This window comes from Neodiprion virginianus, chromosome 4 (assembly GCF_021901495.1).
Source record: "Neodiprion virginianus isolate iyNeoVirg1 chromosome 4, iyNeoVirg1.1, whole genome shotgun sequence".
Lineage (NCBI taxonomy): Eukaryota > Metazoa > Arthropoda > Insecta > Hymenoptera > Diprionidae > Neodiprion > Neodiprion virginianus.
In genome coordinates, this window is record NC_060880.1 from 22,435,961 (window position 1) to 22,453,701 (window position 17,741).

Genomic DNA, 17,741 nt, shown 5'->3' on the forward strand with positions numbered 1-17,741 from the left:
CAGTAAATTTGAAGTTTTTGTAGTTCCGGTCAAGATACGCTTGCGTGTGATACTTTCAAAATTTGTATACATTTTTTCTTCAATCATTAAAAAATCTTACGATCAGTTAGCTACTACGGTAGGAAATAAAAACGTTAGCCACAAGTTTATGTTGCATATAATTTCCAAGGATTTAGTTTTGATGAGGTTAGTTGACTATAAATCAGTACGAGTTCCGATGCCTTTTTTTTCTGAAAGATGAGATTGAGGTGCTACATAAATCAAAACACGTATGGCTTTTGTTTGCCAAGACACTTTTCCAACCCAGGTTGACGAGTCTCCAAAATATTATGATTTTCCCTGAAGAAAGCTAAAGAAACGTAAAGGCCAAAGGATAAGAGGACAAGAGAATAGTCGATTGGGTTATTGAATACTTTGTTTAAGGAAAGCTAGTCTCGACTTTCTCTATATGAAGCCATATTAGGAATGTTAATCAAATTACTGATAGCTGAGTATTCGTAATTATACATTGTCATAGACTGGTTGGTTTTAGTCTTTGTGAACCTTCAGAATCTTTTCTGCACTTTCCCACCTGAATACATTCGACTCTTAACCTGAGTCTATCATATTTGACTATTTTATCGTTAGTTTAAAATTGCCCACAGTTTATAGCGACTAGACTATTTACTTTGCGACAAAAATTCAAATACCTACACCGCTGAAGCTTTAAATCCCTACAAAATGTTTGTACCATAAATACGGCTAACTGGTAACAACAAAAACAATTTTTAAAAAATTACTCCCATGTTATTTGAATGGGAAAACCTCGAATATCTTCGTTTAACCTTTTAGCAATGGATTCAAAAGATATCCCTCCGCGAAAATTTCTTCTCTGCTATTTACAAGTTTTTTTTGGGTGGGAGCAAAAAATTAGTATCGTTTTCAAACGAAACATCCTGGTGTAGATATGTTTCCAAAATGCTTCGAAGAGGCCATGATAAATCCAAGGGCTTTTGAAGCTTGGTTTTTTGCACTTTTGATGTGATCTTCAAATGTCCAACTTGAAGTTTAAAAGGACAGTCCAGACCTCTATGAAGTTAGTGTGTTTCATACTTATGTTGTTTATAGTATAGTTTTGATTGTGACTATTATTTTAGATTATCCTTAATTTTGTGTTATGCTGAAATATTAGTCTATATTAAATATAAGTCTGTTTGCGTCGCTCCAGATTAGTACATTTACCAGCTCATTTGGAACATGAGAGGAATCCTGTCTTTGAAGTCATTCTAAATAGTTTGATGCCCTTAGCAAATAGTTAAAAAGTGAAGTAATGAACAAGAGCTTGGAAGTGGTATTTAAAAAATGATTAGTGATCGTTAACCGACAGCATGACAGCAATCACTAATCTACCTGTATTAAGTAAACTGAGTAAATGAAGAATATTCTATAACAATTAGAATTAACAATTATATATGTAAGGGAAATTATCAATCACATGGATTAACTTACTAAACGCGTGAATCATCATCAGATGTTCATGATCATCATCTTTCGTGATCAAAACATAGTGTCAGCTCTGCGAATTATGAACCACTTCTTACATTGATCACTTTCTTCCTCTCATTCTTTTTTAGTCCTTCCCAAATTTTCTCACAATTACCTTTCACAATTTATTCTTACCTCTCTCCCACCTGACAGTTGAAGGATGATTATAACTACTTGCACGACAGTCATGCACATATATATCGATGTCGACACAATATTTTAAAGCTATTTAGCTATAATATGACAAATCTAATAATTGCGTACAGCATAGTTAAAACATATATAACATTGATGACAAATTCAAAACAAAGTTTCTCATAATCAACGAAATTCATTGCTCTGAGCACCAACTGCTCACTGTAGGCATATCTATATTTTTAATTGTTTTAAAGAGGATAAATCTTATTGATGTCACTGTTTGTCTGTGATGTTAGGAAATCAAACATCACCGTTTTGATTGATATTACATAACAAGTACAAATCTGATTTGAATGTATAATTCTGTGAGTTTGTTTCAGACTTGTATTTAGCGTTTGAAATGGTTTAACTCACGTTAGTGCGAGGAAAGCAAAGTAAAGGATAAAACTTAACAAAAAATTACGACATTACAATTTTACTTCTTTGAAGCAATCAATTTTAGAACACGTAAAATAAAATATTACTTCACTTTTGTATCCCATGATGATTAAAGAAACTAAATACGTGGTCGACCTTCATAAACCAGGTTACTTGACAAAGCCAGTCTTACGCGAATCAAGTATCATCGTCTATCAAAGTACACTATGGAAGATCATATATCCAATAACTTTTGTCGTGTGTTTTAAATCTATTTATGTGAAAATGTCTAACTTGATTTTGTAAACTATCAAAGGTAGCTGAGTAACTTATTTCATATATATTTACTTGTATATAAGAGTACTGGCTGGTAATATGGTGTTTTGGCCTGGGTGTTTGCAATGCATTGGTGTTGGTGCATGTCTAGATGGGGCTGTGCCCGGGTGGGCGGGGCTTGGTGCGCCCCACGGTCCATGTAGGGCACCCTGGACCAGTAGCAGGTCCATCGCTACCCTCCGTGGTCCACACTGGTGTACCCGGCATACCACCGCATCCTCACCGGAGACCCTTGCTTCTGCAGGTGAGCAAGCCTTGAAGAAAATTATTTGCACTCAGTTCACGTATCTCATAAATTAACCGATTGTCAATAGCAAAGTGCATTGTTATTTCAATTTATGAAAAGAAAAGGAGCGGATTGAGATTAAAATGTGGAACAATTAGAAAATTAACGGGTCACATTATCGAATTTTCAGGCACAAAAATTTATTTCGTAGAATTTCAAAATATAGAAAGTCGAAATATAGGAAAATAAAAATGTAAGCAGATTAATTTTTAGAGGACTGGTATTTTTCCCTTGAAATTCGACATTTTTTAGCAGTATGATTTATGTATATGAATAGTCAACACGTTTGGTGGAGTTTCCACATTATCTGCTGACTCCTAAAAGAGCTAGTCCGGCCCTTTAAGGGTTAAAGTATTAAAAACTAAAATATAAAATTATTAGAATGAATGAAAATATAGCAAGTCAAATCATAAAATCGATAGACTTCTGATAATTCTCTATTTTGGTTTTCTGTACTTTACCTCTTAGTATTAAAAAATGATGTAGTGGTATATTGCGCATCAAGGAGGCAAAGTCGGTCTTTTTATGCCAAGCATAAATTTGCCATGTGAGTCATAGGAGAGCACGTACGAAAGCCGAAGACAAATATTGAGTTGCTTCGGAAAACGGTATAAGCAACAAACATATCGCATAACTTACTGTCTATACCGAGGGTCAAACAACCATCCCTTCAATGAAAACCGACACTGAATGGAAACTTGTGACATAATTCATTCAGCATGTTCGCGTTACAGGACTTTATACCCGCACTTAGCATACTTAGTCATTCGACATGTCGAACAACTGTGACGCACAACCAAATCGCCTCAGTATAGACACATCTCAATTATTCATCAAATGTTCATGTGTAAAAATTGTTTGAACTTTCATACTCCCGTAGAAACATGTAATTTGCTGTTCAAATGCTTAGGTATCTGGATCAATAAATAGAATTGTTTATGCGTACAAAATTCTGTAAAAGTATCGTCAAGTTTTGTAGAAACGTTCATCACTTGACTTTGCTATTTGTAATTTTTAACTTCTTTTCCCTGTCAACCTTTAAACTGCCGGGATTTTAAGAGCTTTATTCCCCTTATATATTCTCAAAATGTTGTATCTGTATCTTACATATAACATATGTGAAGTTCCAATCACAGGCAGAGACTATATTTAAACTTTCCGGCAGTTTAAACGTTAAGAATAAGTTCTTATCACCAAATTTTACTTAACCAACTGAACTTTCATTTTCTAAACCTGGGCCTCACGACGCTTTTGGTTATATTATGATTGGTGTACTTTGACTGCTGTAGTGTATGTGTGTGATACATCATTATCAAGAACTTGATAGAGTCTGTATAAATTTGCACCAATGTTTATGTTTTAAGAAAGAATGCTTCCTATAATTTCAAACAAACTATTTAATTACAATATTTACTTTTGCAAACACCTGTTCAAAATGCTTCTTGACATCAATGTCTTCGATATTCCATTGGCTATTTCGGTACTCATATAGTAGTGCCTATATTTACTTGAAAGTATAATCGTTGTTCTTTCTATACCTTCGTTTTTATTTTATTTCATATATTCAATGCTTATTTTATGCGATTAGTACAGTTTATATTTTGAAGGTAAACAAAATCAAACGTAGTGTGGAACACATGATAGTAACTAAAAATTATTACAGGGTCCTCTAGTTTGTCTAGTTTTAGTTCTCAGAAACATAATTAATTCAAGTTAATCAACGAACCTCGAATAGGTGTTTTTGTATCCGAACTTCTATCTTTTGAAAACTAAAGAAATGGCATGGATTCTACGAAATCGCAGTAGTAAATTCATATAGAGCATGCCATTTATTTATTTCTGCATCTAAGAAAAATGTATTGGAGTGTTTTTATTCAGAATTGCTTATAGAATGGGACTGTTAAACCCCTTTTCGCGTTTAAGATACGTGGACTTGAACATTTGGAAATGTATACGTCAATGTCGAAATCGATTAGGCCCCCCCCCCCCAAGTAAGTTCAATTTATAAATCATATTCATAAGGTGAATAGCTGAAGGTTTGACTCATTGATTGTGTATCAATTGAGATTATGTTTGACTAAGCTTACAAAATATTCAACGAAAAGTTTACTGAAACCAGTTAAGTTGAATCTGTGTCTTGCTCTACAGCTCTAGGATGGCCACTGATTGCCTGTTTGACCAAACACTCCCTGTATGTATGTTAAATATGTATTTGGAAGTGACCTTAACTGTCAGTAGTCGTGTTCACAGGAGCAACCGTTGCTGCTGGAGGAATTACTGGAACAAGAAAAACGTGAACAAGAAAAACAACAGCAGCAGCAGCAAACGGACATCTCAACACCGAGTGGTGCTTTACTAAGTGATAGTGAATTCGAAAGACTCAGAGCTGATGTGCTGGGCTCTACTCCTCTTTCTTCTCCACCTCAAAATTTCATCTCCAGTGGAGGAGTACCTATTGTTAGACCTCCGTGTGCTCCAAGACCTCCTTCAACTCCTGGAGCAGTGTGGCCACAAGGAATTTCTGATACTACGAAACTAGTTGGACAAACACCCAGACAACCGATTGCTACACAAACTCCGCCTGAACGTTAGTGTAAAACATGATATTACATTACAATAGTCCCATAAAATCTCAAGCAGATAATTCAATGTTGCAACTTTTTGTAAAATTGCTCTGGCCTAGACAACGTGTACTTTTGATCTCAGAGAATGTAAATCTTCAAACCAATTTCAATGTGGTGACAAAATTATTTTTAACGTTGCTACAACCGCCACATTCTTCGGGAAAGAATAGGCGAAGTTCAAGTTCCACAGCAGTGAATTTTACAATTAGTAAACGTAGTTTATTAGATGAACGTAAATGTTGTTTCAGGTTTCTACAGTTTTTCAATTTAACTGTTGTTTCTAATTTTTTACTGAAAAAGTTACTGGGTTTGACGAATTTTACTTTGACTTTCATTTTTCCTGAAAAGAAACAGAGAAACAAGAATTATAACATTTTCGAAGCTTCAATTTGAAAAAGTAATTATTAGATTACGTTGTTGTGGTAGGATAGTATTATCCACGTGATTTTGAGGATAAACTGAGAGTTACGTGTTTCTGATTGCATTGTGGAAATCAAACATGCTCAAATTTGGGGATTTATTACTTCTATACAATTCAAGCAGTTAGAATTTTCAATTCTATGATAACAAATAGCCTTTCAGTTGAGATCATTCACTGAATATAATACGTATTAAATTTTTGGAAAGTTGGAACATATTAGATATAAATGACTACCTAATTCTGAACTTGAAATATTTATCCACAAACTGAGAATTTTCATTCAGGATGAGAAATTTCAGTAGGTTACTTTTTAAAAAATGGAGAGTTGGGTTTCTTTTGGACCACATTAAGACATATGTCTTTCCATAATTTAATATTCTAGGGCATGTGTGCAGATGCTTTGTGCCATTTTGTTTTTTTTAATGCTATCAGGAAGAAGGAAACGAGAATCTCAACTATTAAAATCAAGATCCAATCTCTAATCAGGAGTACAGTTAACACAGTTTTCACCGTTTTGGGGAAATGTGTCGAAGTATTGTTTTTCCAAACCATGAAGGGTAGAGAGAGGGAAAACAAATTTGCTTTTTCTCATAAAAATTCTATTTGGTTTTACTTAGCAGCAGATGATCACCATTCCCAATTTTGTGGTAACCCCATTATATTGTACAGCTCTTAAATAAAACCATCCTTAAATTTCCTTCTTTCTCAATATCACTTCAAGTTTCCAGCTCAGAGATATTAGATTTCGATTTTTCGGTTTAACTGTTACAATTTTCCCTTAATCTCATATGCCAAGTTTGTTTTCTTTCTACCCTCCATACTTTAGACATTCACCTCATCTCTAAACCTTGATCTCATTCCGATACCTAATTGATCATTCAAGTGCCAAGTCACGGAGATAATCACTACTACTATCTGTAATAAGAAAATAGGGAACATGTTTCACAGGCAATCATGGTCAAGTTGAATTCTCTGTCTCTTGATTCCTGGTTTCTAAACAGAATCAGTGATTTATATTATTGACTGCATTTCAGCAAGGATAGCTACATTTAATATTCCACAACTTCCAACACCACCAGCACCACCAGAGAACATAGTGACTGAACAAGATCGTCAAATTCAGTTACAGTATGAGCACTGGTTCAATCATCAAAACCAAATTCTATTGCAGCAACTGAAATACTATGAAACGGAAGTTCAAAAGTTACGCAAAATGAAGAAAGTACGTATTTCATTCTTATCTACTCATATAGTAGTATATGAGTATATTAGATTTTTTCAAAAATATGCATTGTTTTGTATATAAATGTGCATATCGATGAAGACTCGATTAAGTAGCAGTGTATACGCCAACTTCTTTGACAGGCATATCTAGGCAGGTTATTGAATTTTTCAAAGTAACTTACTGTTCGAGAATGGGTTACTTTTGCGCACGTTCCACAGGTTTCAAAAATTGAACGATTCAACCAGATATTGCAACAATTCAATTCCAATGCTCTTCATATCTTGACAGCATATCACTCGTATTTCAATACATGAAGTTTACAATACACAGGTATATGTTGTTCACTGATAATACATCAATACCTGCATGTTCTATAGATGCACTATTGAATAATAGTATTTTATCAATTTCATGAAAACAATCTTCTGAATGAACGATCTCCTCACCTTTTTTTTTCTCAATTTCCTTCATTGGTATGAGAATACCCTAGTCCAATATCATTCTGCAAACTATTGTACAACATGTCAAAGTGTTCAGGAACATAGAAATGGCTGTGAGTTTTTTATTCGTGCTACCCATGTATCGTTTTTAAAATAATGATTCTAATAATTTTAACTACTATTACATTTTTTTGTGCTGTATTTGTGTATTTAAGTTGTACATTTTCTTTTCAGTCACTCAGCAGCAAACAAAGACAGTTGAGGAAATCCGGAAATGAACTAGCTGAAAATGATGCTGCAGAACTACAACGAATATCTAGCGAACAAGCTATACTACAGAAACATCTTGACGCTAGTAGGAAACAAAATCGACAGCACGGGATGCTTATGCAGGATTATCGTAACAAACAACAACAAAGGCAACCCCAACCGCAAACGTCGGAACCATGTTCTCCATTGATGTCTCCGTCCCAGCAATCTTCGCCAATGCACAGTCCTGCAGCACTTGTATCTCATAGTCCTGGACCTGGAAGTGTACCATCAAACATAATCCAACACCCTCCAGCAAATTCTATGATACAACATAGCCCAAATCCACCATTGCTACAACACAGCCCTGGCAACCCACAAACTGGTACCCCAGGAACAATGTCACCACATAATATGCAATCTTCTCCCAGAATTGGGACCCCGCATTCCCAAGGGGATGATAGTCCTTTCAGTCCGGGTGCTATGCCATCACCAGGTATATGTGTTTCAATGTCGACACGAATGGCTTCCCCCCAGCACAGATCCGTTATTACAGGGAGGCTTGCCACAAGTCCTGGAGCTTTTGCGTCAGATGGACGAACCACTCAACAAATGCTAGGAGAACAAAATGTAAGATTGCACTCCCTTCCTCAGCGCTTCGTTCGCCCTCCGATTGTAGTAGATGCCGGCCAGCGTCCCAGAATGCAATTGCAAGGTAACATTATTTACGGACAACGTTCTCCCCTCGGAAGTCCGCAGCCTTCTCAACAGCCGATGATGACCCAACAACAACATCAGCAAATGCTTCAACGACAGCAAATGATTCAACAACAGCACGAAGTTGGTGCAATCTCTCACCAGGAGACGCAAAATATTATAGCTCAGAGAACGTTACAGATGGTGCAACAAAGGCAGCAGTTTTTGCAAATGCAGCAACAGCACATGATGCAAAAACCACCAAGTTCACCGATGGTATCGCAACCTGCTAACTCCCCGAGCCCCCAGATGCACCAAACCATTCCACAAAACTACGGGCAACCGCCAAGCTCTCCGATGCCTAGAAGCCCTATGGTTCAACAAACGATGGGTTCACCTATGCTTCAACAACAGTTGAGTCAAAACTCACAACCACCTAGTCCAATGAATAACAGAATTCATTCACACCCTCCGAGTTCTCCGATGATATCGCAATATCAACCGCCGAGTCCTTTATCAAGAAATCATCCGCCAACATCGCCAATGTTGCAGCATCAATTGAACAGCACGCATCATCCGCCGCCATCCCAAACTCCAAACTCACCAATGCCTCGAAGTCCGATGGTCGGAGGATCGCCTATCCAGATGCAAAGGAGACAATCCAGTGGCAATAGTCCAGCAATGCCAGAGAGACCTCAAAGCATAGAAAATCCCGGAACCCCAAGGACACCTCACACGCCTCATACGCCTCATACTCCGCATACACCCTACAATTCGCAGGGTTCGAATAGTCATTCAGGGGGAACTGATCAGCAACAACAGGATCAGATATTGTGTACGGATCATGGGAGCAGGGGTGGTGGAAATCCTCATAATCCGATGAACCCGATACCTTTACTTTCGAGTTTTGGTAGGTATGGATATTTCAAAATCGGGCTCAGAGGAGGATCACCGATGTGGTCTATGAAGCCAGAGTCTAGTAAGGGTAAGACTGCGGAGTCTCACTTACCAGGTGCTGAAGAAAAACCGAATACTTCAACGTCTGTACACCGAAAAACCGGGATTCCGCAATCCAAAATCAACTCATTAGTGTGTGCTGATTATAACGATTTTGACGACGATTCTCATACACCTCCACAAACGCCACCAACTGAAGTTGAGCCAAAAGCAACCTCTTCATTAGCTGATACCACCCCAGTACCTTTAAGTAGTCCTGGTGACAAGCTTGAGCCAATCCCTGATACGACAGATTACGATGATGATAAAACAATCGTGAATACAGAAGTGACATTAAGCTCAACTGCCCAACGGGACAGCGATGACATTACAGTGATAGAGCAGTTCGGTGATTCTGAATTAGGAGATGTTATAACTGGCACTCTAGAACCGGATATGCAAGAAGAATATGTTTTATTTGAGTCAGATATGGTTGTGGGTCTGTCCGTTGACAGCAATGATTCTCTTAGCCATGCATTGGACCATGACAATAGTCAATCGCATGACTTAGTTCAAATTCTAGAGATCGAGAACACTCTCAATCGTGTGGACGAGGCAGTATTAAGTGACGAAGGTTCGGTTTTACCTCAGACCAGAAATAAAAAAGGGCTACGGCTCGATATTGTAAGAAGTTTACAGCCTGGACGAAAGTTAGTTGCTGTTACTGATACGCCGGAATCCCCAGATCAGGAAGAAATGAATGTAGACCCATCACCCGGACCATACATCGATCAATCACCAGATCAACATATAATGGTTTCTCTGGTCGAAGAATCAGAAGTTGTGATCATCGATCCAAGTAGCAAATCACCAGAGGATAATGTTACCAAGGACTTTGGTCCTGACCAAACTGATAAAACTGAATCAATTGATCACATACCACCGATCCAAGAAAGTAACAATTCACAGCTGTCAAAAAATATTGAACTTAAACATCAACAGAAAGAAATCAATACTCCAAGCGTTACGTCATTCAAATTTACAGATAAAGTTGTAAGACGCGAGATGCCGGTATCTAGCTTTCAGCAAACCAATGTGTCTGATATTGTCAAACCATCAGTTCCACATTCTACTACTTCGACAAATATACCAGCTCATACAACTGCTGGAACATGCAGCACTGTCACAGATAATGTCTCAACTAGTGCGAAAACTTGTTCGAGTGTTTTCACTTTGAAAGAAATTGTCACCTCATCTGTATCAAAAGTTCAAAAACAGACTATGTCACCTTCTACCATGGCTGGTATTGTGGCCGATGCTAAAATCGCAGCCAGACTTTGCCAGGCAGCTGCAGAAGTTACAGTAAATACAGATATAACTGGGGTTCAATTGAATCAGCGCAAAGCAGCAGAACTAATTACAGCTACTACAACAGTGGGTGACAGTTTTCGTCAATTCTTGCATGATTCAAAGAATAAGCTGCAGCAGAAGCTCCCGGCAAAATTAGCCATCAGTATTCAACCAACTTCTGTTACTTTAGCCACTCCCAAAATGTCCATACCAGACCTGACTATCAAAGACGATACAAACAGTAATTCCGCCAGTGTTAAAAATGAATTGGGTGGGTATCCTGACCGTTCAGATGTACAAAACCATCTCACTAATCACGTGGGTAATGAAACGCGAACACAAGAAGACATGAGCTCGAATATTGTAAATAGTAGTACAAATTTGCTTTTAAAAGATGATAATCAGGCCCATGGTAAAAATTCAGATTCCTCCAACACCACCGACGAGTTAGAAAGCATGCTGGAGGCCATCCATAATCCTGAAAATAATGCTGCCAGTGAGACAAAAAGTTCAAAAGCAGAGAGGAAAAAAGCAGAAACTGGCAGATTAAAGAGAATGTCGCCTGTAGCTGACAATTTATCACTTGTAAATATTTTAGAAAACGATGTAGAATCAGCCATAACAGCTTCCACAAATAAGAACCAAATTCCCTCATCCACTACTCCTGCCGAAAGCCCAAATGCTGAATCTTCAAAAATGCCTTCTACCACTTGCAATACAAACATAATAACGGTTACCTCGTCTGGAAGCAAGTTGCAGAATCTAAGTTATACGGATTCGAAAAAAAATTTGACACAGAATTTGAATGAAGAAAAGCATGTGATGGATGAGTCATCTGACGAGATCTTAGATATGCTGCATAACATAATATCTGCTAAACCTGAGATGGCGAATACCGATATGTTGCAGGAAAGTAATTCAAGTAAGCCTAGTTTAATTTATCCTTTGCCTGGCACGTTGGATACTTTACCGCTAAATATTTTACAAGACTCTCTATTAGACTTGGAGCAAGGAAACGGGGAAAGTGAAAATCCATCACCAAAAGAAAGGGAACTACCAAAATCACAATGTGCAAACACACCTACAGTAGATTCGACTTCAAAGAAAGGTCCTGCACTACTATCACATATATCGTCACCAGTAGCTGTGAGTGCTGTAATTCAATTACAGAAAGCTACTACAACTGTACCTCATTTATCACCTTTGTCTAAACCAACAGAGTTGACTTCCAATGTCGCTACTGTATCTCATCAGTTGCGAACCTTATTGTCTTCTCTACAGTCGAACCACTCGCAGAGTTACACTATATCAGATCAAAACAATGCATCAGCAACGTCATCAATAACTGCAACTGCCAAAATCGGAACCACTGCAGCGCCGACCAACAGTATATCCACAACGTTGCACATGGCTCCTTCAACAGATACTAACCGTTCTTCGCAAACCACTAATGCAACAGCAAGCCCAAATGTTGACATCAAATCTGATACGACTACTAGCATTGGTTCCAATGAAATCAATCAAGTAAAAGCTACTCAAGTTTCTACAGTAAATGTTATCTCCACAATATCTAAACCAACTTGTAGCGAGCACTATTCAAGTATGAATTCTGGTACTGTGCAAGCGCAAACAGGAAATGCTAATTTGACGACTACTTCCACCATAATTTCGAGAACTGGGTCAAATTCAAGTATTTCAATAACATCGAATGCAATACTGAATGCTATGCTTGCTGGAACAAATTCTGCAAAGTCAATTACTACTGGGCACAGAGTCAGTACAGCTCATACTCCAACAAGTAATTTACTCAACTCTGTTACATCACCTTCTGTCCAACGTACAAGTTCGCAAAATTTTCAAGCAATGTTACAAGTGAACACTAGTACCTCAAATTCACCTAGAGCAACTGTTAGCTCAACATCAAGTACATCAAATACATCGTTGCAATGTGTGAAAACAGTTGTTTCGCCAGTAATGAGCACTGCCACAGCTACTATCAATGTCACTACAAATATACTTCAGTCTACTTTATCACAAGCTCCAACACTACTTCATACCCAGTTAACATCGGGTTCGGCACTTTACAAGTCAACAGGACACTTGCCCATTGATAACAAGTCGAGTAAACTGGAAGGTCTTATTCAAAGTGCAACTCATAAAAAGGAAACAGAAGAATCGATGGCAAAAATTCAATTGAACTCGGAAAAAGTAGTTCCTGTTTCTAGATCAGATATAGAAGTGACTAAAGCTGGCGGAAATTCATCTAGAATAGAAGAGTCACAAAATGTACTTTTAAAGCAGCTGTTACAGAACACAGCTTGTGCTACAACAATTTCGTCATCTGGAACGAGCCAAGGATCTAGTTTACCGTTAGTCCCCTCCCTTGAAGCTCAGTTAGCTCGCCCCGTGCCACCAACCCCATCATCTCTTCTTCCACCGCTGCTCAATGAAGCAACGGTCAGTAAACCAAAACCCAAACAAATCTTGACCAGAGAAACGTCATTTGTCTCACATCCAACTGCGCAGAAAAAATCTCCGAGTCCTACAATTACGGAAGAACAACCTACAGTGCCACTGCCCGTACTTCCATCAATTGCGTCTCCACCTCAACAATCTGCACAGCATACGGTAGACAATGTTTCCAAACAAAACACATTAGATCAGCAGTCCTCGTCGCATCAGGTTATTAATCCAGGAATTCCCCAAGGAACGACCCCATCGGTGGTTAAAGATACATCAGTAACAGAGCCAGTATCAACCAAGGCAATATGCTCTTCACCAGAAAATACTGTTCCTGCGATTACTAAACCATTGACTAAAACTGTTCATGATTCAATATGTACAAGCACTACTCAAATGCCAAAGCAACCACTACCAGCTTCTTCGTCTGTATCACAAGTAATTCCTGGAACTAAACCAAATACAGTAACAGCACCTTCTAAGCAGCCGGTAATTACTGGTCAATCCACGATGCAATCAACGTCCGTCACAATTTCAAATTCTCAGATATCTCTGTCTCATAGTCAACCACCGACGTCACAGAACGCATCTCTTGTAACTCAGAAACCTTCGCATATTAATATGATACAACCATCAGTGCCTCTGCCGGTGTCTCATCAAATGGGACACCAAGCTCAGTCGTCACAGGGTGCTCTTATGCAACACACAGTGCCTTTAGTGGAAGTTAAGAAGGAAATACTAGATGAAGTACTTTCCATTGGCACCCCGACTCCAGGATCTGAAACCAAAGACTTTCTTACTGCCAAAGATGAATTCATCGATGGATCCACAGATGATAAAATAGGTGAATAACTTTTTTCTGTAAAAGATTTTTTTTAAGTCCATTTTCAGTCATCTCATGAATTAGCACTGTGGTTGAGTTAGGTTAAGCAATACAATTTTAGGACAACTTACAAGTATGAGTCGCATTATTTTGAATATTACCTTGAGACGGTTCTGAAGGCATACTTTCTTTTTATGTACTATACACCTTATTCCGATAACATATGAATGCTTCTTTTGCAACATTGTAGTTCCAAAAGTGTCGCTTCATGGTCACGGAACAACAACAGTCAGCGAAATACCAGATAATAGTCATATGTTGTCAATAACAATTGCTGTTTTTCGCAGCCTAGAAGTCGCGGTTTCGAGTCGACAAAGTAATATTGTAATCAAACTTTCAGAGTCTGTCTTAATTTGCACCGTTATGAACAACTGACGATGATTGTTGTTTGAAATTTGACAGCAATGGTGGTATAGTATTGCTAAAAAGATAGTGGGAGGAACAGTTTTTATTTAAACCAGGTCAATTACGTGAAATTACCTCTTTTTCCAGTACTTCAATCTGCTTTGTAGTGCTTGTAGATGCATAATAATAGTTACTAATCCATGCCCCGCACAAGCCTACCGGGTTCTGGGGACATACTCTGCTGGGTATGACGAGTATTCGTAGGGATTATTATTATTACTATTTCATTCTTTTGTATCAAAAAGTTTTCATTTTGATTCATGAAATTTTTAGAATTGGACGAAAATGAGATTATAATAAAATTTTGATAAGTATTCTATGGATATAGAATATGTTCAGAAAATTTGAGATTGCCGCATCCAAAACCAGGGTTCTTACAGTATGGAAAAGTCAGGAAATTTCGAAAATACGACAGGAATTTTGGATCTGTCGAAGAAATAAATTCGTTCTTATATACTATAATATCGATCTTGAGAAAAAAAAATTCCACTTCAAATTTTCTTTCGTTGCATCACTTTGTATATTCTATATTTATCTCGGCTCCTGAAGTGAGGAGAATCGCAAGGAACTCACAATAACAGCGTTTGCGTTCGTAAGGGAATAAAGTATTTATTGAAAGTAACACTTGTATTCAGAATAACTAAAACAAAGAGGTGGACCGGCTAATCGCTTGATAACGCGCTGACTCAGAGCCCCGCGCGTTATAGAGTCAAGCTGTGAACACCTCGAGCTCCGACTATATTCTGAGCTGCAGTATGTATTCCATCGGGTTTTATCACTTTCTGAACATCGATATAGTTCGGGTGCGCGTCACTATTGTTGATGGATCAGGTGCGCGCGGATATATCTCGGATCTAGCCATCATTGCGCCGACATATATTACTTAATACCAAACCTTTTTTCATTTTTTTCTTACGGATGTTGTAGTAAATTAATTGTCAGATAATAAGATAGTTATTAGGTAATATTGAAGGTATTAGTATTAATCTGTACAGAAATTGTCATTAAATAATGACACATTGTTTGAAAGGTTACTAGAAAAGTTCTATTTTCAGGCTGGAATACTTGGAAAAGTCTGCGAATTTCAGATTCCAAACAAAGTATGAACCCTGGGTTTGGCCAAGATAGAGTTTGCGATTGGTGGCCAAAATTCTAAAATATTTATACAAATGGTTATACAAAAAATCAAAATTTGGCCACATATTTTGCACAAATTCGAAAAAGAGAAGAAAACCACTTCTCGTATCGTTTATTCAAATTTAATTACATATTAATAAACACAAAATAAACCTGCGACAATCAGGTTGATTTTTCATTCTCCAAATTTGTCTAGCCTACTGATACATCATTTACGTCATAAGTGAGTCAGCCTGAGTTAGTCCTTGTCATTCAAATTAACAGACTCACCGAATTCCATCCCATTTCTCTATGGCTTTCCTTATATTTGCAATTAAGTCTTTGATTTCAATATCCTTCAACCACATGATAACGAAAACTAATGCAACTCTGTTCATTGCTTCCTCCATTATAATATTCCTTTGCACATAGTAAGTGTTGAAGTAACTTTCAATAACACATGGCTGAAGGATACCAAAATCCAAGATCTGATGTTTTTGTTTTCAAGCTTAGATTACCAAAAACACAAATTATCTTGAAAGCCTAACAGCAGAACTACTTATAACTGAAAAATCGAGAGTCGAGAAATGTATTGCGATTGGCTTCAGGTATATCGTTTTAATGTAGCCTTCGATCACTTTAGATCTCAAAAAGTTGAAGAGGCGACAGTATCAACAAAAACGTAGACAAAGCCAAGGGAAAGATGCTACGACTGTTCCACAAAAGAAACGGCCGAGAAAAGGGTCTCGTCAGGATGAGGATTACGACACTTTTGTTGATAATTTAATGTCTCAGTTACGGCAACTTCAACCTATGGCAGTCCTCGAGCCACTACTAGGGAGGAATTATGGTGTTTGCCCTATCTTCGGTTTTGGAGATTTATCAAAAATTGGTACGCAAAGAGACTACAGCACCCGTATTGGCGATTTAACTGGTTCCTATGGCAATGCAACCTTACAAGGAACGGCAGATCATTACAACACTCGGCCATTTGGCGAATTGCAACCACTTCCAGCACAGCCAGCTCCTTCTACCCAAAGAGGCTTCTATGATCAAGAATTTGTACCTTTGAAATTCGACGATTGTAAGTCCACACCAAAAGCTTTCAATAAACAATACATATAAGCTTGTATGAAATTATTCTCATTCTTACGTAACACTTTTTTTTATAAGAAATAAATTATTTTAGACTGCCAATCAAATATTCACCAGTGTGTTTGTATTAGTTATAATTTCTAAGAGCAATGTTGTTCTTTTTTTCAGCTGACGATAAGAAGGATAATCCGTTGGCTCTGACCCGTGACGTTGATACACCCGATACAATCGTCAGCTCATCGTCTCCGGAATGTGTCATCCCTGAGTTTATACATAGATTTCCTGGGTTGAGATTAATAGAAGAGGAATCTGATGAAGAGTCCGATTGGCTGAAGCGGGTGTCTCCTGTAATACCACTAGTGTCTCCTATTCCAGTTAGGCCTAAGCCAGGTTTCACTAAAGATTCCGCTAAAATGGACAAAGAAAACTTTGGTGTCTCAAGGTAATTACATACAAAATTTTAATACACGTTGTAAAAATCTGACGTGCTGTGATTCAAAAAAGATGTCACTAACTGTCGATTCTGGTAGCAAGGGTGATCTCATATCAATGCAATATTCTAAGAAGATTCCTACTCAGCTGCAGTAAATTGAACTTTGCTATATGAGTTGTAATTGTTGCATACAGGTTATATATAATAACTTGAGATAACATTTCCAATTAAACGATTCCTTCTTGGGCATTTTTTCATACTAAATTTACCTCTCAACATTTGATAAGGAATTACTTTAACATGTTTGAAAATCTATGCAACTTTGACACTTTACCTGGAAATCTGGAAAACTTGGGGGCTTATGCAATAGTTGGGAACTTTTATTCTGCCCGGTAAAATGATGAAAAAATTATGGAATTTTGTCGCTGTTCTAGAAAAAAATTAATTTGAATCTAAAAACTTCATATGGTATCAAATATTAGTTTTAGCAGAGATTGTGTGTATATATATATATACGAGAAAAATAGTAGATGAGTAATTATGAGGGAAGTAGTAAGACTACATCCCTTCTTTGTTTAGCAGGCTCTGATTGGCTAACTCATGCCAGCACTCACGCTCGTAGCACAATGACTTTAAAACAAATAAAATATAATCTATGACGATGGATTCAATTTGTTTTTTTCTTCTTACTTGTAATTGTTACAAGC

General features: G+C 37.5%; 1 protein-coding gene across 10 annotated transcripts in view; it reads left to right on the forward strand.

The window, feature by feature from the left end:
• LOC124302626 (histone-lysine N-methyltransferase 2C-like) overlaps positions 1-17,741 on the forward strand; it is a 75,047-nt gene that overhangs the window by 40,989 nt on the left and 16,317 nt on the right. For 6 of the 10 annotated variants that reach the window (XR_006907747.1, XM_046758955.1, XM_046758956.1 and 3 more), the window contains 6 exons: positions 2,507-2,659; positions 4,940-5,288; positions 6,781-6,968; positions 7,646-13,946; positions 16,150-16,590; positions 16,770-17,043. Coding sequence is in view for 9 of the 10 variants with exons in the window: in XM_046758955.1 (XP_046614911.1) it covers positions 2,507-2,659; positions 4,940-5,288; positions 6,781-6,968; positions 7,646-13,946; positions 16,150-16,590; positions 16,770-17,043 (7,706 nt within the window). In the remaining variant the exon portion in view is untranslated. The remainder of the gene's footprint in view (positions 1-2,506; positions 2,660-4,939; positions 5,289-6,780; positions 6,969-7,645; positions 13,947-16,149; positions 16,591-16,769; positions 17,044-17,741) is intronic. The other 4 variants (XM_046758959.1, XM_046758958.1, XM_046758960.1 and 1 more) reach the window with 4 other exon arrangements.